The sequence below is a fragment of the Salvelinus sp. IW2-2015 genome, unplaced genomic scaffold, assembly GCF_002910315.2.
Source record: "Salvelinus sp. IW2-2015 unplaced genomic scaffold, ASM291031v2 Un_scaffold1785, whole genome shotgun sequence".
Lineage (NCBI taxonomy): Eukaryota > Metazoa > Chordata > Actinopteri > Salmoniformes > Salmonidae > Salvelinus > Salvelinus sp. IW2-2015.
Window position 1 is genome coordinate 120,101 of NW_019943160.1, and position 17,621 is coordinate 137,721.

At 43.7% G+C, this 17,621-nt stretch overlaps 2 protein-coding genes across 3 annotated transcripts in view; one reads left to right on the top strand and one right to left on the bottom strand.

Moving 5' to 3' along the window:
• The window catches only part of LOC112071959 (uncharacterized), a 14,564-nt gene extending 10,040 nt beyond the window's left edge, over positions 1-4,524 (top strand). For both annotated transcript variants that reach the window (XM_070439580.1, XM_070439581.1), the window contains 4 exons: positions 573-784; positions 2,492-2,597; positions 2,862-2,934; positions 3,564-4,524. In XM_070439580.1, the coding sequence (XP_070295681.1) occupies positions 573-784; positions 2,492-2,597; positions 2,862-2,934; positions 3,564-3,891 (719 nt within the window). In that variant the 3' untranslated portion in view covers positions 3,892-4,524. The remainder of the gene's footprint in view (positions 1-572; positions 785-2,491; positions 2,598-2,861; positions 2,935-3,563) is intronic.
• A 3,953-nt stretch (positions 4,525-8,477) lies between these two features.
• LOC112071960 (regulator of G-protein signaling 1) overlaps positions 8,478-17,621 on the bottom strand; it is a 33,520-nt gene continuing 24,376 nt past the window's right edge. Inside the window, exons 3-4 of the mRNA XM_024139370.2 lie at positions 12,204-12,443; positions 8,478-11,768 (exon numbers count right to left, since the gene is read on the bottom strand). Of these exons, the coding sequence (XP_023995138.1) occupies positions 11,598-11,768; positions 12,204-12,443 (411 nt within the window). The 3' untranslated portion in view covers positions 8,478-11,597. The remainder of the gene's footprint in view (positions 11,769-12,203; positions 12,444-17,621) is intronic.

Genomic DNA, 17,621 nt, shown 5'->3' on the forward strand with positions numbered 1-17,621 from the left:
ATGGTTATTGTCTCTCCCTCATGTATGCTCCCCTCCTCTCCCTCGTGGGTATTGTCTCCCCCTCTTCTCTCGTCCGTATGTCCTCCACCCCTCCGCTCTCGATTTGTCTCCCTCTCCCTCTGGTATTGTCTCCACCCCCCTCGTGATGTCTCTCCCTCATGGTATTGTCTCCCCCTCTCCCTCATGGTATTTGTCTCTCCCCTCATGGTATTGTTCCCCCTCTCCTCATATGTCTCTCCCTCATGGTATTGTCTCTCCCTCGTCGTATTGTCTCCCCCCTCCCTCAGTCTCTCCCTCGTGGTATTGTCTCCCCCTCTCCCTCATGGTATTGTCTCTCCCTCATGGTATTGTCTCTCCCTCGTGGTATTGTCTCCCCGCTTCCTCCATGGATTGTCTCTCCCTCATGTATGTCTCTCCCTCGTGGTATTCTCCCCCTCTCCCTCATCGTATTTCTCTCGCCTCATGGATTGTCTCTCCCTGCGTGCTATTGTCTCCCCCTCTCCCACAATGTATTGTCTCCCCCTCTCCCACATGTATTGTCTCCCCCTCTCCCTCTGGTTTTGCTCTACCAGCTGTCGCGAGGGAGCAGAGGGCTCTTCCCTGGCCTTTGTGTCGTCACGCGGCTCCTCCCTTTCTTCCCCCATTGTCGTATCCTCCCCGGCCCCCAAGCAGGGGCCGCCAGCGTCCCGATCCGGCCCTGGCCCGCACCTCGCCCCTGGGGCAACAGGGGCCCGAACCCCCACCCCCACTCATCAACAGCCTCAACTGCAGGGCAAAGCGCACCAGGGATGGTATTCCTGTGAATAGGTCCCGAAATATCCTGGTTTTCCAGGAATCTCGGTCGGAGTGATTCCTGATTCACGGAATCAGGAGGGAAGTAAGCAGAGGGAATCATCCGACGTGGAATATTGGGGAACGTTGAGTGAAATTACAACCCTACTTCTACTACTTGATTGAAAACTGTATGTAACTCAACCCAGGATTTGTGTGAGAGGTGTTACAGCCAGTATAGCTAATGCCATTGTTTGTTCTATGCTGAGGGAACTGTCTGTGTGTCCTGCGTGACCAGCTCTGCTCTCTCTGATTCCAAGCCTCCTGCTCTCTCTCTCTCCTATCTAGTTGTCCTGCGTGACCAGCTCTGCTCTCTCTCTCTGTGACCTGTCTTTCTAAACACTGTTTCTCTCCGTCTGTCTTTCTTTCTCCTGTTCTCTCGTTTGTGTACACCACCCCCTTTTATTTGATTTGTACACTCTCACAAATTCAATCATCTAATCCTTCTCCTTCCTCACATCCCCCGCTCTCTGGCTCTGCCTCCTCCTCTCCATCCTTAACATGAGGACAGTTCCCTTAACCGATCACAGCTCAGCTTCCATTGACCACCTTTTGCTCCTTTTTAAAGGAAGGACTGTGGTTTTTAGCCTGTTAGCTAGCCTATGGCTGCATCCCAATTCTCCACCCTTCTCTTGAAGTGTGTACTTGCACACTTCCCGTCATGGATTTAACAATGGTGGAAACTCCACCCCCCCCTACCCCACCCGATGTTTACATCATTGTTAAATTCATGACAGGAAGTGTGCAAGTACACACTTAGTCAGAAGGGTTGACGATCAGGATGCAACCTACCGATCTGTCTGTCATGGCCAGGGAGTTTAGTATTATTTCAATGATTAATTTACTACGAAACAGAAGGGATATGACTCCCTATGTCTGTTAGAACTTGTTCAACCTTTCCTAGTTGTGCTGGTCGTCCCGTTGAGGGAGTTATGATGCTGCCTGTAACTTTTGCCTGCCGTTTTCTAGAAGAAGCTATTAAAACTTATCTCCCAACAAAATTAGAAAAGTGAGATTGATTTCTGTTCACCTGGTCCGCCATTTTAGAGCTTGTATTTCACTAATAGGTTGACCTTTAACCTACAATACTCTCATTAACAGTGTTACGAAGCCACTAAAATAATATGAACACTTTTGTCYTCATATTCATTATACAGCAGAATTTATTTATTAATTACAATTTTTCTCACAATAGTCATTTTTTATATAAAACTTGACTTTTCACATTGTCATGAAAATATGTGGCCAATAAGAAACATGACCTATAATTTGATATTGACCAGAACATGGTTTTCCATCAGGCACTACTACTTCCCCTAACTCCTCCTCCATGACTCTAAGCATCTATTTTGGCATCACATGGTTATTGACCTTTTGTTATTGTTTGTATAATTTGTCAAGCATTCACTTATACATTTGTTTAGCTAATTATGTTTTCATTTTGTTATGTTGAATTCTGTTGCTTTTTCCTTTCAAACACAATTCTTCTCTTTGTCTTTTTCCTTGGCCCTATTTTACTACCCTGTTTCTGTCTCACTCCCTACCTCATTTCTCCCACATCATTCTCTGTGCCCTGTTCTCTCCTGTCCCCTTGTCTTTTTTTCTTTACATTCCCTTGCTCTTCCTATCCTCTCTACCTTCCCTGCTCCATCGCCGTGGTAGCCAACAGGGCCTGGTTGCCAGGGACAACCTCTACAGCCGCCACGTCAACACCCGGGGATTTGGGCTGTTGTTGGCGCCACAGCCGAACACCTTCAAACTGCCAGGTAACCAGATTTGATTGGCTACGGGACGTGTGTAGTACACCGTAATAACACACCATTAAGAACTACGGTTGTATCTCAAAAGGCACCCTATTCCCGATATAGCACACTACTTTTGACCAGAGCCCTAGGGACCCTGGTTAAAAGTAGTGCACTACATAGGGAACAGGGTGCCATTTGGGACAAACTACATTACCCAGCATGCCCATGGGTGTACTGTGTGGTCCATTCTGACCTCTGACCTGTTAGTGTTGTGTTTCTCCTCAGGTTTGAGACCAGTGTTGAGAGACAGAGAGACTGACATAGGAGGACAGAGAGAGCCACCGAGACACAGAGACAGGTTTGACATCCAAGGAGTCCTGACTCACCCTCACATAGAAACACTGTTGGAAGGTTGTACATCTCACAAACTGTACATCATAAATGTATGTAGTGGATTGGAAAGGCATTGAATAGTGGGCGGATACAGATGAAAGCGTGACGTATAAACCTGAATTACAGAAGACCTGTGTTTGACAATTACCTTTTCTTTGTTCTCCCTCTCCGGCACACAAATGATTCATCTTCCTTCTTTACTCTCTCCGTTTCTCTATCGCCTCCATCATGGCTCTTCTTCTCTCTTCATCCCTCCGTCTCAACCTGTCCAGGTCCCTGCCTGTATACAGTGAGCTCCCAGAAGTATTGGGACAAATGACACATTTGTTGTTTTGGCTCTGTACTTCTGCACTTTGATTTGAAATGATATAATGACTGTGAGGTTAAAGTTCAGACTGTCAGCTTCAATTTTATAGTATTTTCATCCATATCAGGTGAAATGTTTAGAAATTACAGCACTTTTTGAACAAAGTCCCCCCCTATTTTAGGGGACCAAAAGTATTGGGACAAATTCAGTTGTCTATTAATGTACAAAGTCAGTGTCCCAATCATTTTGGACCTCACCGTGTCTCTCCCACCTCCGCCCCTATCCAGGAAGGAGCCGCTCCGAGCCCAGACCACCATGATGACCACCAGAGAACCAGACAGACAGGCCGAGACGGAGACCAGGCTGCTGGAGAAGGGGCTCCGGATGGGGGTAGGGGGAGAGCCCTGGCCAGGGAGGGGTGGAGGAGAAGGAGGTGGGCCTCTGGAGGTGGCTGAGAGGGACAGAGGTAGAGGAGGAAGGTCCTGGGGAGGAGGACCCCTGGAGGTGGCTGAGAGGAACATGGGGACAGGAGGGTGGTCGTGGACGCTGGGAAAGAGCTGCTGTAACACAGCCCAGTGGGCCAGGCAGGAGTATAGAAACACCAGACCCTGGTGACGCAACATGGACAGACGGACAAACAGACGGATGATTAGGGATCAAGAGAAACTGGGGGAGAAAAGAGATGAGAGAAGAAAGCCACAGATGAAGAGAATAGAGAGATAAAAGAGAAGAAAGCCAATCCTCCTCCACTTCCCTTCATCCCTCTTTCCTGATCACTAATTAGTGGTTGTATGTTTATAACAAGACAGAATGAGTGAGGGGTTTGGTTGGAACGCAACAATAGTCAGCCAGATGTCTCTTATCACTGAGTGTTTGGATCTGTCCCAAATGGCACCCTATTCCCTATTTAGTGCACTACTTTAGACCAGAGCCCAGGTCATAGGGTGCCATTTGGGATGGACATAGACAGTGTGAGAGTGTAACATGATGGGTTACAGCACAATGTTCAGAATGTAGCAGTGAATGGTGAAGCTTTACAGACCTCCTAAATCTACAAAGGAGCCATGCTTGAAATTCCATTAGACTTGAGTTTACCAGACATATTTTATGCCACTTTAATTCATTTTGTTTTAACTATTTCATTCAAATGTATTTTTTATTTATTTTTTAATCTGAAGAGAAAGTATTATGCTATGAATGTCAATGTTTTTTTTCTATAAATAAATTGGCTACACAGACGATCACAGAAACGGACTTGTCCCTAATGTTGTTGGAATAGCATTCTGAGTTAGGTCTGTGTTATGTATTATGAATCACAATCAATGAACTGTTCAATCAAATCCCCGTCACAATAATAGTCTGTTGAACCAGCTGCAGCGCTCTCTACTGGCTGGGTCCAGTACTACCACTAAACCTCAGGCATGTCAGTACAAAACAGGGTTGTGTTCATTCGGCACAAAATGAAAGAACATTTTGAAAAACAGGGAGGAACTACTTGGATTTATCCAATAAGAAATGGCSATTTTTGTTTTGTTTGAAAACSTTTTGCTACAGTGTGCCCTAATGGCAGTAAACAGATTTCTATCATCACCAAAACATTGGTGCTCTGATGACATGTTAAACATGGAACTAGTCAGTTCCTCGGTCAAGACAGGAACTCCTTGGAGATCTTTCATTGCTTCATCACTCCCAAATTACCAAATTGGAATTGCACGGCCCAAATAAAGTTCCCTTTTCTCGGGTTTGGAATGGCACGGCCCAATTAAAGTTCCCTTTCCTCGGCTTTGGAATGGCACGGCCCAATTAAAGTTCCCTTTCCTCGGCTTTGGAAAGGCACGGCCCAATTAAAGTTCCCTTTCCTCGGCTTTGGAATTGCACTGCCCAATTAAAGTTCCCTTTCCTCGGCTTTGGAATTGCACGGCCCAATTNTGGAATTGCACGGCCCAATTAAAGTTCCCTTTCCTCGGCTTTGGAATTGCACTGCCCAATTAAAGTTCCCTTTCCTCGGCTTTGGAATTGCACGGTCCAATTAAAGTTCCCTTTCCTCGGCTTTGGAATTGCACTGCCCAATTAAAGTTCCCTTTCCCCGGCTTTGGAAGTAGTTCACTAGGTTATAAAGGCGTTATTTAAAGGCTCTATTTCATCCGGAAAGCTGAAGCATTACAGATTTCACTATATACATTAAGGTCATTTCCAATTGAGTTGACATATGCAGCATTTACCGTGAATGTAGTCTCCGCTAAAACAGGAATATTGCCGTTGAAATTTCAATCATGCTGTAAAGCTGAACTTTGGCAACGTGGATTGAAGAGCCCTTACCAGCCGTTTACACTATACAAGCAGCACTCTCCTAGCCACGCTAGCCTCGTCCTCGCAAGCTAGTAGTGCTACGTATCAACAGTCCCGCCCTGTTCACCTCCCTCACCCATTCTCGCATCGCTCAATGTTCCCCCTGCCCACACTGCTTCTCTCTCTTTCCTTCCATTGAAAGTGAATGGCTTTCTGATGTTTCTCCTCGCGATGCCGCTTTCCAGTGTAAACGGGGAAGGGTACCAAAAAATGTCTGCAACATTGAATGTCCCCAAGAACAAAGTGACCGCCATCATTCTTAAATGGAAGAAGTTTGGAACCACCAATACTCTTCTTAGAGCTGGCCCAGCCAAACTGAAAAATCTGGGGTGAAGGGCATTGATCAGGGAGGTGACCAAGATCCTGATGGTGACTCTTGACAGAGCTCCAGTTTCTCTGGAGAGAACCTTTCAGAAGGACAACCATCTCTGCAGCACTCCACCAATCAGGCATTTACGGTAGAGTGGCCAGACAGAAGCCACTTTTCAGTAAAAGGCACTTGACAGCCCTCTTGGAGTTTGCCAACAGGCACCTAAAGGACTCTCAGAGAAACAATATTCTCTGGTCTGATGAAACCAAGATTAAACTCTTTGGCCTGAATGCCAAACGTCACATCTGGATGTAAACTGGCACCATCCCTACGGTGAAGCATGGTGGTGGCAGCATCATGCTGTGGGGATGTTTTTTAGTGGCAGGGACTGGGAGATAAGTCAGGATAGAGTGAAAGATGAACAGAGCAAAGTACAGAGAAATCCTTGACGAAAACCTAATCCGAAGCGCTCATGACCTCAGACTTGGTTGAAGGTTCACCTTCCAATAGGACAATGACCCTAAGCACATGGCCAAGACAACGCAGGAGTGGCTTTGGGACAAGTCTCTGAATGTCCTTAAGTGGTCCAGCCAGAGACCGGACTTGAAGCTGATTGAACATCTCTGGAGAGACCTGAAAACAGCTGTGCTGCGACGCTCCCCATCCAACCTGACAGAGCTTGAGAGCCTGTTTTTGCTTRGTCATTATGGGGTATTGTGTGTAGACTGATGAGGGGAAAAGAAAACAATTTAATAAATGTTAGAATAAGGCTGTAACGTAACAAAATGTGGAAAAAGCAGCACTCTATCATTCTCCTTCTTGGTCAAATAGCCCTACCACAGCCTGGAGGTGTATTGGGTCATTGTCCTTTTGAAAAACAAACGATAGTCCCACTAAGCCCAAACCAGATGGGATGGCGTATCGCTGCAGAATGCTGTGGTAGTCATGCTGGTTAAGTGTGCCTTGAATTCTAAATAAATCACTGACAGTGTCACCAGCAAAGCACCATCACACCACCTCCTCCATGCTTCACGGTGGGAACCACACATGTGGAGATCATCCGTTCACCAACTCTGTGTGTCACACAGACACGGCGGTTGGATCAAAAATCACCAATTTGGACTCATCAGACCAAAGGACATATTTCTACTGGTCTAATGTCCATTCCTTGTGTTTCTTTGTCCAAGCAAGTCTCTTCTTATTATGTGTGTCCTTTAGAACTGGTTTCTTAGCAGCAGTTCGACCATGAAGGCCTGATTCACGCAGTCTCCTCTGAACTGTTGATTTTGAGATGTGTCTGTTACTTGAACTCTGTAAAACATTTATTTGGGATGCAATCTGAGGCTGGAAACTCTAATGAACTTATCCTCTGCAGCAGAGGTAACTCTGGGTCCTTTCCTGTGGCGGTCCTCATGAGAATCAGTTTCATCATAGCGCTTGATGGTTTTTGTGACTGCACTTGAAGAAACATTCAAAGTTCTTGAAATGTTCCGTATTGACAGACCTTCATGTCTTAAAGTAATGATGGACTGTAGTTTCTCTTTGCTTATTTGAGTTGTTCTTGCCATAATATGGACTTGGTCTTTTACCAAATAGGGCTATATTCTGTATACCACCCCTACCTTGTCACAACACAACTGATTGGCTCAAACGCATTAAGGAACAAATTACACAAATTAAACTTTTAAGAATGCCTTAATTTTGCTGGACCCCAGGGGATCCATAAATAAACAAACAAGGCACACCTGTTCATTGAAATGCATTCCAGGTGACTACCTCATGAAGCTGGTTGAGGAGAATGCCAAAGCTGTTTTTTTTCCACAATGTAGAAAATAGTAAAAGAAAGAAAGAAAACCCTGGAATGAGTAGGTGTCCAAAATTTGACTGGTAACTGTATGTGGGAGTGGTTGACAGAATTATGGCTATTACTAATTCATGTAAGAAGAGGGGATAGACATACACTGATGGGACAAACATTAAGAAGCACCTTCCTGCATATTGCGTTGTCTTGCCCTTTCATCCCGTTGAATGGCACACACATACACAAACCATGTCTCAATTGTCTCAAGCCTTAAAATCCTTCTTTAACCTGTCTCCTTCCCTTCATCTACACTGATTGAAGTGATTTAACAAGTGACGTCAATAAGGGATCATAGACCGACTAGGGAATCCAGGAGAAAGCTATGTCATGGAAAGAGCAGGTGTTTTAATGTTTTATACAATCAGTGTGTGTCACAACATGTATCATTGAACCAAGACAGAAAAGTGCAACAGACTGCTCACGATGACTGTATCATTAACCAGCCAGACAGAAAGACAAAACACAGACTGCTTCACGAATCACCAATCCGAAACTGATCTCCAAGGCTTTCTTGCTTGTTCTTTGTTTCTTCCTGTTTAGGAGTCGTGGTCCATGATGATGTGGTAAAGCACGTCTCGTCCATCTGGCTCTTTCCCCGTTGTATGACACGTAACACGTACTGTACAACGACAGGCTTGGTATCCGGCAACACCTCGACAAGCTAAAGGGGGGGGGGGGGGGGTCACACCATAGAAGTATAATCTATAGAAAGGGCTTAGTAACCTCCGATCCCATTATGCCATCATTGACTTGAATGAGAAGGTCCATTCTAAAGATTCTATTTCTAATGGGTCACACAGCCTTGGTTAGAACACAGCGTGTTAAGTTATTGCTCACTGAACAACCGCACCACACTTAATGTCCAAGGACTACTGCCATATGTACAAAAATCTAGATGCATTTTTCTTTAAAATAGTCTGACAACCAACATTTAACATGATGTTCAGTACAAACAAATGATACACTTGAAATAAATCATATATCCTTTGTTTTTATCTGTTGGWTTCTCTTCAGATTTCTGTTTAAAATATCTACAATGTAGCATCAAGTGTAAAGGGTTTCTCTCTATCTCTCTTGGTGTCCCGCAATTAAATGGAGTCTGTTGTCATACACTGTAGTCATATAAGAACAGCATCAAACCAACACTGATTTTGTTTGCCAAGGCCTGATGGGGCATTCCCTACTTGGGTACAAAGTTACTGTGAGATGGCCTACTTGGAAGCAATACAGCTTTTGAATGATCGTGTGCCAAATTATTTACGATCTAGCAACAAATGATCTGTCTTGATGTGTTAATGAAACCACCCATCTGAGGGATGTCTATTGAAGGGAATTGCTTTTTCAGAAAGAGTTCCTAGAGGCAATCTTTAAAAAGGTTACTTCCTTGATTGGGCCACCCTCAAGAACCCCAGTGTGACCTGGGTTTCACTTCCACTCCAAACCTTTGGAAAGTATTCACACCTCGACTTTTTACACATTTTGTTGTGTTACAACCTGAAATTTTCTAAATGATAAAATTAAGATTTTTTTTTTGGGGGGGGGGGTCACTGGCCTTGACAAAATACCCCATAATGTCAAAGTGGAATTATGTTTTTACAAATGAATTACACATGAAAAGCTGAAATGTCTTGAGTCAATAAGTATTCAACCCCTTTGTTATGGCAACGCCTAAATAAGTTCAGGAGTAAAAATGTGCTTAACAAGTTACATAAGTTGCATGGACTCACTCTGTGTACAATAATATTGTTTAACATGATTTTTTTAAATGACTACCTCATCTCTGTACCCCACACATACACATAATTGTAAGGTCCCTCTGTCGAGCAGTAAATTTTCAAACAGAGATTCAATCACAAACACCAGGGAGGTTTTCAATGCCTCACAAACGGCACATATTGGTAAATGGGTAAAAAAAATGAAAAATTAATCTCTGACATRGAATATCCGTTTGAGCATGGTGGTTATTAAATGACACTTTGGATGGTGTATCAATACACCCAGTCACTACAAAGATACAGGTGTCCTTCCTAACTCAGTTAATGGACAGGAAGGAAACCACTCACGGATTTCACCATGAGGACAATGGTGACTTTAAAAACAGTTACAGAGTTGAATGGCTGTGATAGGAGAAAACTGAGGATGAATCAACAACATTGTTGTTACTCCACAATACTAACCTAATTGACAGAATAAAATAACTTTTTGTCCTGAATACAAAGTGGTTGCTGCATCATGTTATGTGTATGCTTGTAATCATTAAGGATTGTGGAGTTTTTCCATGATAAAAAAGAAACAGGATTTTGTCTGTGCTTAGCTCGATCCCAGGAGAAAACCTTGTTCAGTCTGCTTTCCACTAGGAGATGAATTCACCTTTCAGCAGGACAATAACCTAAAACACAAGGCAAAATCTACACTGGAGTTGCTTACCAAGAAGACAGTGAATGTTCCCGAGTGGCTGAGTTACAGTTTCGAATTAAATATACTTGAAAATCTACGGCAAGACCTAAAAATGGTTGTCAACAACCAATTTGACAGAGCTTGAAGAATTTGTGAAAAGAATAAATGGGCAAATGTTACACAATCCAGGTGTGGAAAACTATTAGAGACTTACCCAGAGAGGTACCAAAGGTGCTTCTACAAAGTATTGACTCAGGGGTGTGAATACTTATGTAAATAAGATGTGTAAAAAAAATCTACATGTTTTTACTTTGTCATTATGGGATATTGTGTGTACATGGGTTAGAAAATATCATTTAATACATTTTCCATTCAGGCTGTAACAACAAAATGTTGAATAAGTCAAGGGGTATGAATACTTTCTGAAGGCACTGTAGATTAACTCAAAGTTCTTTAACTAGGTCTCCGTATTGCCCGGGCTGTTTTTCCTTTCTGTCAGCGCTGGCACCATTCCGTACGTGCTCATTGTACCGTAGGGGGACCTATCGAGTTAAAAAGAGGATGTTTAATGATTACAAACAACGAAATCTGCATAGTTTCACGCCACCTCGGGTTGCACCCTCTAAGTCATGGAAAAAACAGACCCCTGTCTCGTAACCTCCGTTTATCGCTTTGGCAAGCTCCTTCCATTCAAACCCCATGGCTTTCCCTGCTTTTACCTCCCTAAGCCCTTTCACCCCCCAAGCAGAAAAAAACCTGGGTCATGTTCATTAGGCATCGAATTAAGAAAAAACCTGACTGAAACAGGGAGGGACTATCTGGATTTGTCCAATAAGAAACACTCATTTTTGTTTTCCGTTGCATTTTTTTTTAAAGTGTTTCTGTTCCATGCCCTAATGAACACAAGCCTGTTCGTCTACTGGAATGACTAAACCCCTTAAACCCTCTTTAACTCTGCATTGTAACTGTATCTCCTGCAACTATCCCCACCACTGCTCCATATCTACAAAAGTGTGCACTTCGGGAGAAAGGATGAAGAGCGGAGAATAGGGATGCAGCCATAGGGATGCAGCTTTAGGTAACAGGGATACAGCTTTAGGGAATAGGGTGCAGCCATAGGGATGCAGCTTTAGGGAATAGGGTGCAACCATAGGGATGCAGCTTTAGGGAATAGGGTGCAGCCATAGGGATGCAGCTTTAGGGAATAGGGAAGCAGCTTTAGGGATGCAGCTTTAGGTCTCCAATCATTTTGTATTGTGGATGTTCAGAGATTGAGACAAAATATGCTGTAGCGTTTAACGTGAAATGCAGTCTCCGCGAACGCGGGAACATTGCCTTTAAAATGTTCTGATTGCGCTATAGTGCTGAACTTTGGCGATATGGATTGAATGGAGCCCTTAGTGTCTAGTCAGCCTGGCCCAGCAGGGTGAGGTAGATGGTGGACTGGAGGAAGCGAGGGTAGCAGTCTGTATCCAGGAGGGAGTAGATACGTTTCTGGGCGTGGGACAGGGAGGTGTGTGATGGAGCCTGTAGGAGCTGTGTGGTTAGATCTCTGGTCTTACTGTCCAAGTTCACCTGAGAAGAGAGAAAAGAGAGCGAGAGAAAAGAGAGCGAGAGAAAAGAGAGAGAAAAGAGAGCGAGAGAGAAAAGAGAGCGAGAGAAAAGAGAGAGAAAAGAGCGAGAGAGAGAAAAGAGCGAGAGAGAAAAGAGAGAGAGAGAGAGAGAGAGAGAGAAGTGACAGAAAAGAGAGAGAGAAAAGAGAGGAGAGAAAAGAGCGAGAGAGAATGAACTGGTTCTAGATCACTGATTAATAAACACACTTCCATGCAGGTTGTAGTAGACAGGAAAGATAACCATGGCAACATAATACTGGTAGATGGATGGAGACACTGACAGATAGAGAGGCCAGCCGGACCACAGATAGACAGACAGACAGGCAGGGAGAACCACAGACAGAAACAGGCCCGCCCGCCAGCCAGCCCGGTCAATGTATAGACAGAGTCTGTATACCTCTCGCGGTGCCCCCGCCTCGATATAGGTGACAGTGATCTCCTTGGCCCGTCTATGCAGGCTGAAGTTATTGGAGGAGTTTCTGTACTGCTCACAGGCCAGATAGAACTGCAGATTCTCCTCACTGAACTCTGAGCGCAGGAATGCTCCAAACACAGACACACCCGCTGGAGAGGAGGGGAGGGGGGGATGAAGAAGAGAGAGAGAGAGGGGGGGAGGAGTATTAGGGTTTATGAAAGTACACCACATTTAGGACGTCACTAGAGAGGAAGAGGAGACAGATGGGATGTTCACACACTGGCCAATACGCTGACATGCAAACACACACGTACACACACTTGGCCAATACAGTGACATGCAAACACACATGTACACACCACTGGCCAATACAGTGACATGCAAACACACACGTACACACACACACTTGGCCAATACAGTGACATGCAAACACACATATACACACCACTGGCCAATACACTGACATGCAAACACACACGTACACACACTTGGCCAATACAGTGACATGCAAACACACATGTACACACACACTGGCCAATACGCTGACATGCAAACACACACGTACACACACTTAGAAACATTTACATAGATACAGCACAACACTTAAATATGCACACTGTAAAAGTCCTAAAATCAAATCGTAGGATTTTTTTCACTACATTTCATTATTGCCATCTAAAGTCAGTCAGACATACAACCCCTCCATACTGCCTCTCTCCCTCCCCCCCACTTCTTTCTCTCTCCCCCCTACTTATTCTCTCTCCCACCCTTACTTCTTTCTCTCTCCCTCCCTCCCCCTACTTCCTCCCTCCCTCCCCCCAATTCCTCTCTCTCCCCCTACTTATTCTCTCTCCACCTTACCCTCCCTCCCTCCCCCCACTTCTCTCTCTCCCTCTCCCTCCCCTACTTCTTTCCATCCCCCCATTTACTCTCTTCCCTCCCTCCCTCCCCCTACTTCTCTCTCCCCCCTCCCCCTACTTCTTTCTGTCTTTCCCTCCCCTCCTACTTCTCTCCCTCCCTCCCCCCACTTATTTCCCTCCCTCCCCTACTCTTTCTGTCTTTCCCTCCCAACCCCCACTTATTCCCCTCCCCCTACTTCCTCTCTCCCCCTACTTCTCTCCCCCCCTACTACTTCTCTCTCCCCCTACTTCTCTCCCCCCCTCCTACTTCTCTCCCTCCCTCCCCCCACTTATTTCCCTCCCTCCCCCTACTTCTTTCTGTCTTGCCCTCCCAACCCCCACTTATTCCCCTCCCCCTACTTCTCTCTCCCCCTACTTCTCTCCCCCCTACTACTTCTCTCTCCCCCTACTTCTCTCCCCCCTCCTACTTCTCTCTCTCCCTCCCCTACTCTCTTCCTTCCCCTCCCCTCTTCTCCTCTCTTTCAATTCAATTCCAATTCCAATTCAAGGGCTTTATTGGGGCATGGGAAACATGTGTGTTAACATTGCCAAAGCAAGTGAGTAGATAATATACAAAAGCAAATAAACAATAAAAATGAACAGTAAACATTACACATACAGAAGTTTCAAAACAAAATAAGACATTACAAATGTTCAATTATATATATGCAGTGTGTAACAATGTACAAATGTTTAAAGACACAAGTTAAACATAAATAAACATAAATATGGGTTGTATTTACAATGGTGTTTGTTCTTCACTGGTTGCCCTTTTCTGTGGCAACAGGTCACAAATCTTGCTGCTGTGATGCACACTGTGAATTTCACCCAGTAGATATGGAGTTTATCAAAATTGGATTTGTTTCGAATTCTTTGTGGATCTGTGTAATTGAGGAAATATGTCTCTCTAATAATTCATACATTGGCAGGAGGTTAGGAAGTTGCAGCTCAGTTTCCACCTCATTTTGTGGGCAGTGAGCACATAGCCTGTCTTCTCTTGAGAGCCATGTCTGCCTACGGCGGCCTTTCTCAATAGCAAGCTTTGCTCACTGAGTCTGTACATAGTCAAGCTTCCTAGTTTGGGTCAGTCCATGGTTAGGATTCTCCACTGTATACTCTCTGTTTAGGCCAAATAGCATTCTAGTTTGCTCTTCTTTTTTGTTAATTCTTATCCAATGTGTCAAGTAATTATCTTTTTGTTTTTCTCATGATTTGGTTGGGTTTAATTGTGCTGTTGTCCTGGCTCTGTGGGGTGTGTTTGTGAAACAGAGCCCTAGGACCAGCTTGCTTAGGGGACTCTTCTCCAGGTTCATCTTCTCTGCTAGGGGATGGCTTGGTTATGGAAGGTTTGGGAATCGCTTCCTTTAGGTGGTTGTAGAATTTAACGGCTCTTTTCTGGATTTTGATAATTAGTGGTATCGGCCTAATTCTGTCTGCATGCATTCATTTGTGTTCTACGTTGTACACGGAGGAATTTTTGCAGAATCTTGCATGCAGAGTCTCAATTTGGTGTTTGTCCCTTTTGTGAAATCTTGGTTGGTGAGCGGACCCCAGACCTCACAACCATAAAGGGCAATGGGCTCTATGACTGATTCAAGTATTTTTAGCCAGATCCTAATTGGTATGTTGAAATTATTGTTCCTTTTGATGGCATAGAATGCCCTTCTTGCCTTGTCTCTCAGATCGTTCACCAGCTCTGTGGAAGCTACCTGTGGTGCTGATGTTTAGGCCGAGGTATGTATAGTTTTTGTTGCTCTAGGGCAACGGTGTCTAGATGAATTTGTGTCCTGGCGACTGGACCTTTTTTGGAACACCCTATTTTGGTCTTACTGAGATTTACTGTCAGGGCCCAGGTCTGACAGAATCTGTGCAGAAGATCTAGGTGCTGCTGTAGGCCCTCCTTGGTTGGTGACAGAAGCACCAGATCATCAGCAAACAGTAGACATTTGACTTCGGATTCTAGTAGGGTGAGACCGGGTGCTGCAGACTGTTCTAGTGCCCGCGCCAATTCGTTGATATATATGTTGAAGAGGGTGGGGCTTAAGCTGCATCCCTGTCTCACCCCACGACCCTGTGTGAAGAACACTCTCTCTCTCCCTCCCCCTACTTCTCTCTCTCTCTCCCTCCCCCTACTTCTCTCTCTCTCTCATTCACTTCTTGTTTTTGCTTAGACACTGGGTTGCAACATATTTTTGTACAAAGAGGATGACCGAGTGAGGACATGTAAGAGGGCAGCAGATTGCGAACACAGTGGTTACAACACGTCATTGGCTGGGCTAGACAGGGCAACACGTTAACACGTATGTATGTTCATATGTGACAAACACAAATAGGAGAGAATTCATAATGTGGCCACTGCAGCATATCAACAATACCTTGTAAAACTGCCTGTATGTCAAAGTTATCCTCGTAAACAGCCTGTATGTTAAAGTTAGCCTCGTAAACAGCCTGTATGTTAAAGTTATCCTCGTAAAGGTAAGCCAAGCTTAGTCTGACAGTCTGCACAACATACAGGCTGTTTACGAGGATAACTTTAACATACAGGCTGTTTACGAGGATAACTTTGACATACAGGCTGTTTACGAGGATAACTTTAACATACAGGCTGTTTACGAGGATAACTTTAACATACAGGCTGTTTACGAGGATAACTTTAACATACAGGCTGTTTACGAGGATAAATTAACATACAGGCTGTTTACGAGGATAACTTTAACATACAGGCTGTTTTACGAGGATAACTTTAACAACAGGCTGTTACAGGATAACTTTAACATACAGGCTGTTTACGAGATAACTTTGACATACAGGCTGTTTACGAGGATAACTTTAACATACAGGCTGTTTACGAGGATAACTTTAACATACAGGCTGTTTACGAGGATAACTTTGACATACAGGCTGTTTACGAGGATAACTTTAACATACAGGCTGTTTACGAGGATAACTTTAACATACAGGCTGTTTACGAGGAAACTTTGACATACAGGCTGTTTACGAGGATAACTTTAACATACAGGCTTGTTATGAGGATAACTTTAACATACAGGCTGTTTACGAGGATAACTTTAACATACAGGCCGTTTACGAGGATAACTTTAACATACAGGCTGTTTATGAGGATAACTTTAACATACAGGCTGTTTACGAGGATAACTTTAACATACAGGCTGTTTACGAGGATAACTTTAACATACAGGCTGTTTACGAGGATAACTTTAACATACAGGCTGTTTACGAGGATAACTTTAACATACAGGCTGTTTACGAGGATAACTTTAACATACAGGCTGTTTTACGAGGATAACTTTAACATACAGGCTGTTTATGAAGATAACTTTAACATACAGGCTGTTTACGAGGATACTTTAACATACAGGCTGTTTTACGAGGATAACTTTAACATACAGGCTGTTTATGAGGATAACTTTAACATACAGGCTGTTATGAGGATAACTTTAACATACAGGCTGTTTACGAGGATAACTTTAACATACAGGCTGTTTACGAGATAACTTTAACATACAGGCTGTTTACGAGGATAACTTTAACATACAGGCTGTTTACGAGGATAACTTTAACATACAGGCTGTTTACGAGGATAACTTTAACATACAGGCTGTTTTACGAGGATAACTTTAACATACAGGCTGTTTATGAGATAACTTAACATACAGGCTGTTTACGAGGATAACTTTAACATACAGGCTGTTTTACGAGGATAATTTTAACATACAGGCTGTTACGGGATAACTTTAACATACAGGCTGTTTACGAGGATAACTTAACATACAGGCTGTTTATGAGATAACTTTACATGACATACAGGCTGTTTTACGAGGATAACTTTAACATACAGGCTGTTTATAAGATAACTTTAACATGACATACAGGCTGTTTTACGAGGATAACTTTAACATACAGGCTGTTTACGAGGATAACTTTAACATGACATACAGGCTGTTTACGAGGATAACTTTAACATACAGGCTGTTTATGAGGATAACTTTAACATGACATACAGGCTGTTTACGAGATAACTTTAACATACAGGCTGTTTATGAAGATAACTTTAACATGACATACAGGCTGTTTTACGAGGATAACTTTAACATACAGGCTGTTTACGAGGATAACTTTAACATGACATACGGCTGTTTACGAGGATAACTTTAACATACAGGCTGTTTATGAGGATAACTTTAACATACAGGCTGTTTATGAGGATAACTTTAACATACAGGCTGTTTACGAGGATAACTTTGACATGACATACAGGCTGTTTACGAGGATAACTTTAACATACAGGCTGTTTACGAGGATAACTTTAACATACAGGCTGTTTACGAGGATAACTTTAACATACAGGCGTTTTACAAGGATAAACTTTGAACATACAGGCTGTTTACGAGGATAACTTTAACATACAGGCTGTTTACGAGGATAACTTTAACATACATAGCTGTTACCGAGGACTAACTTTAACATACAGGGCGGGATG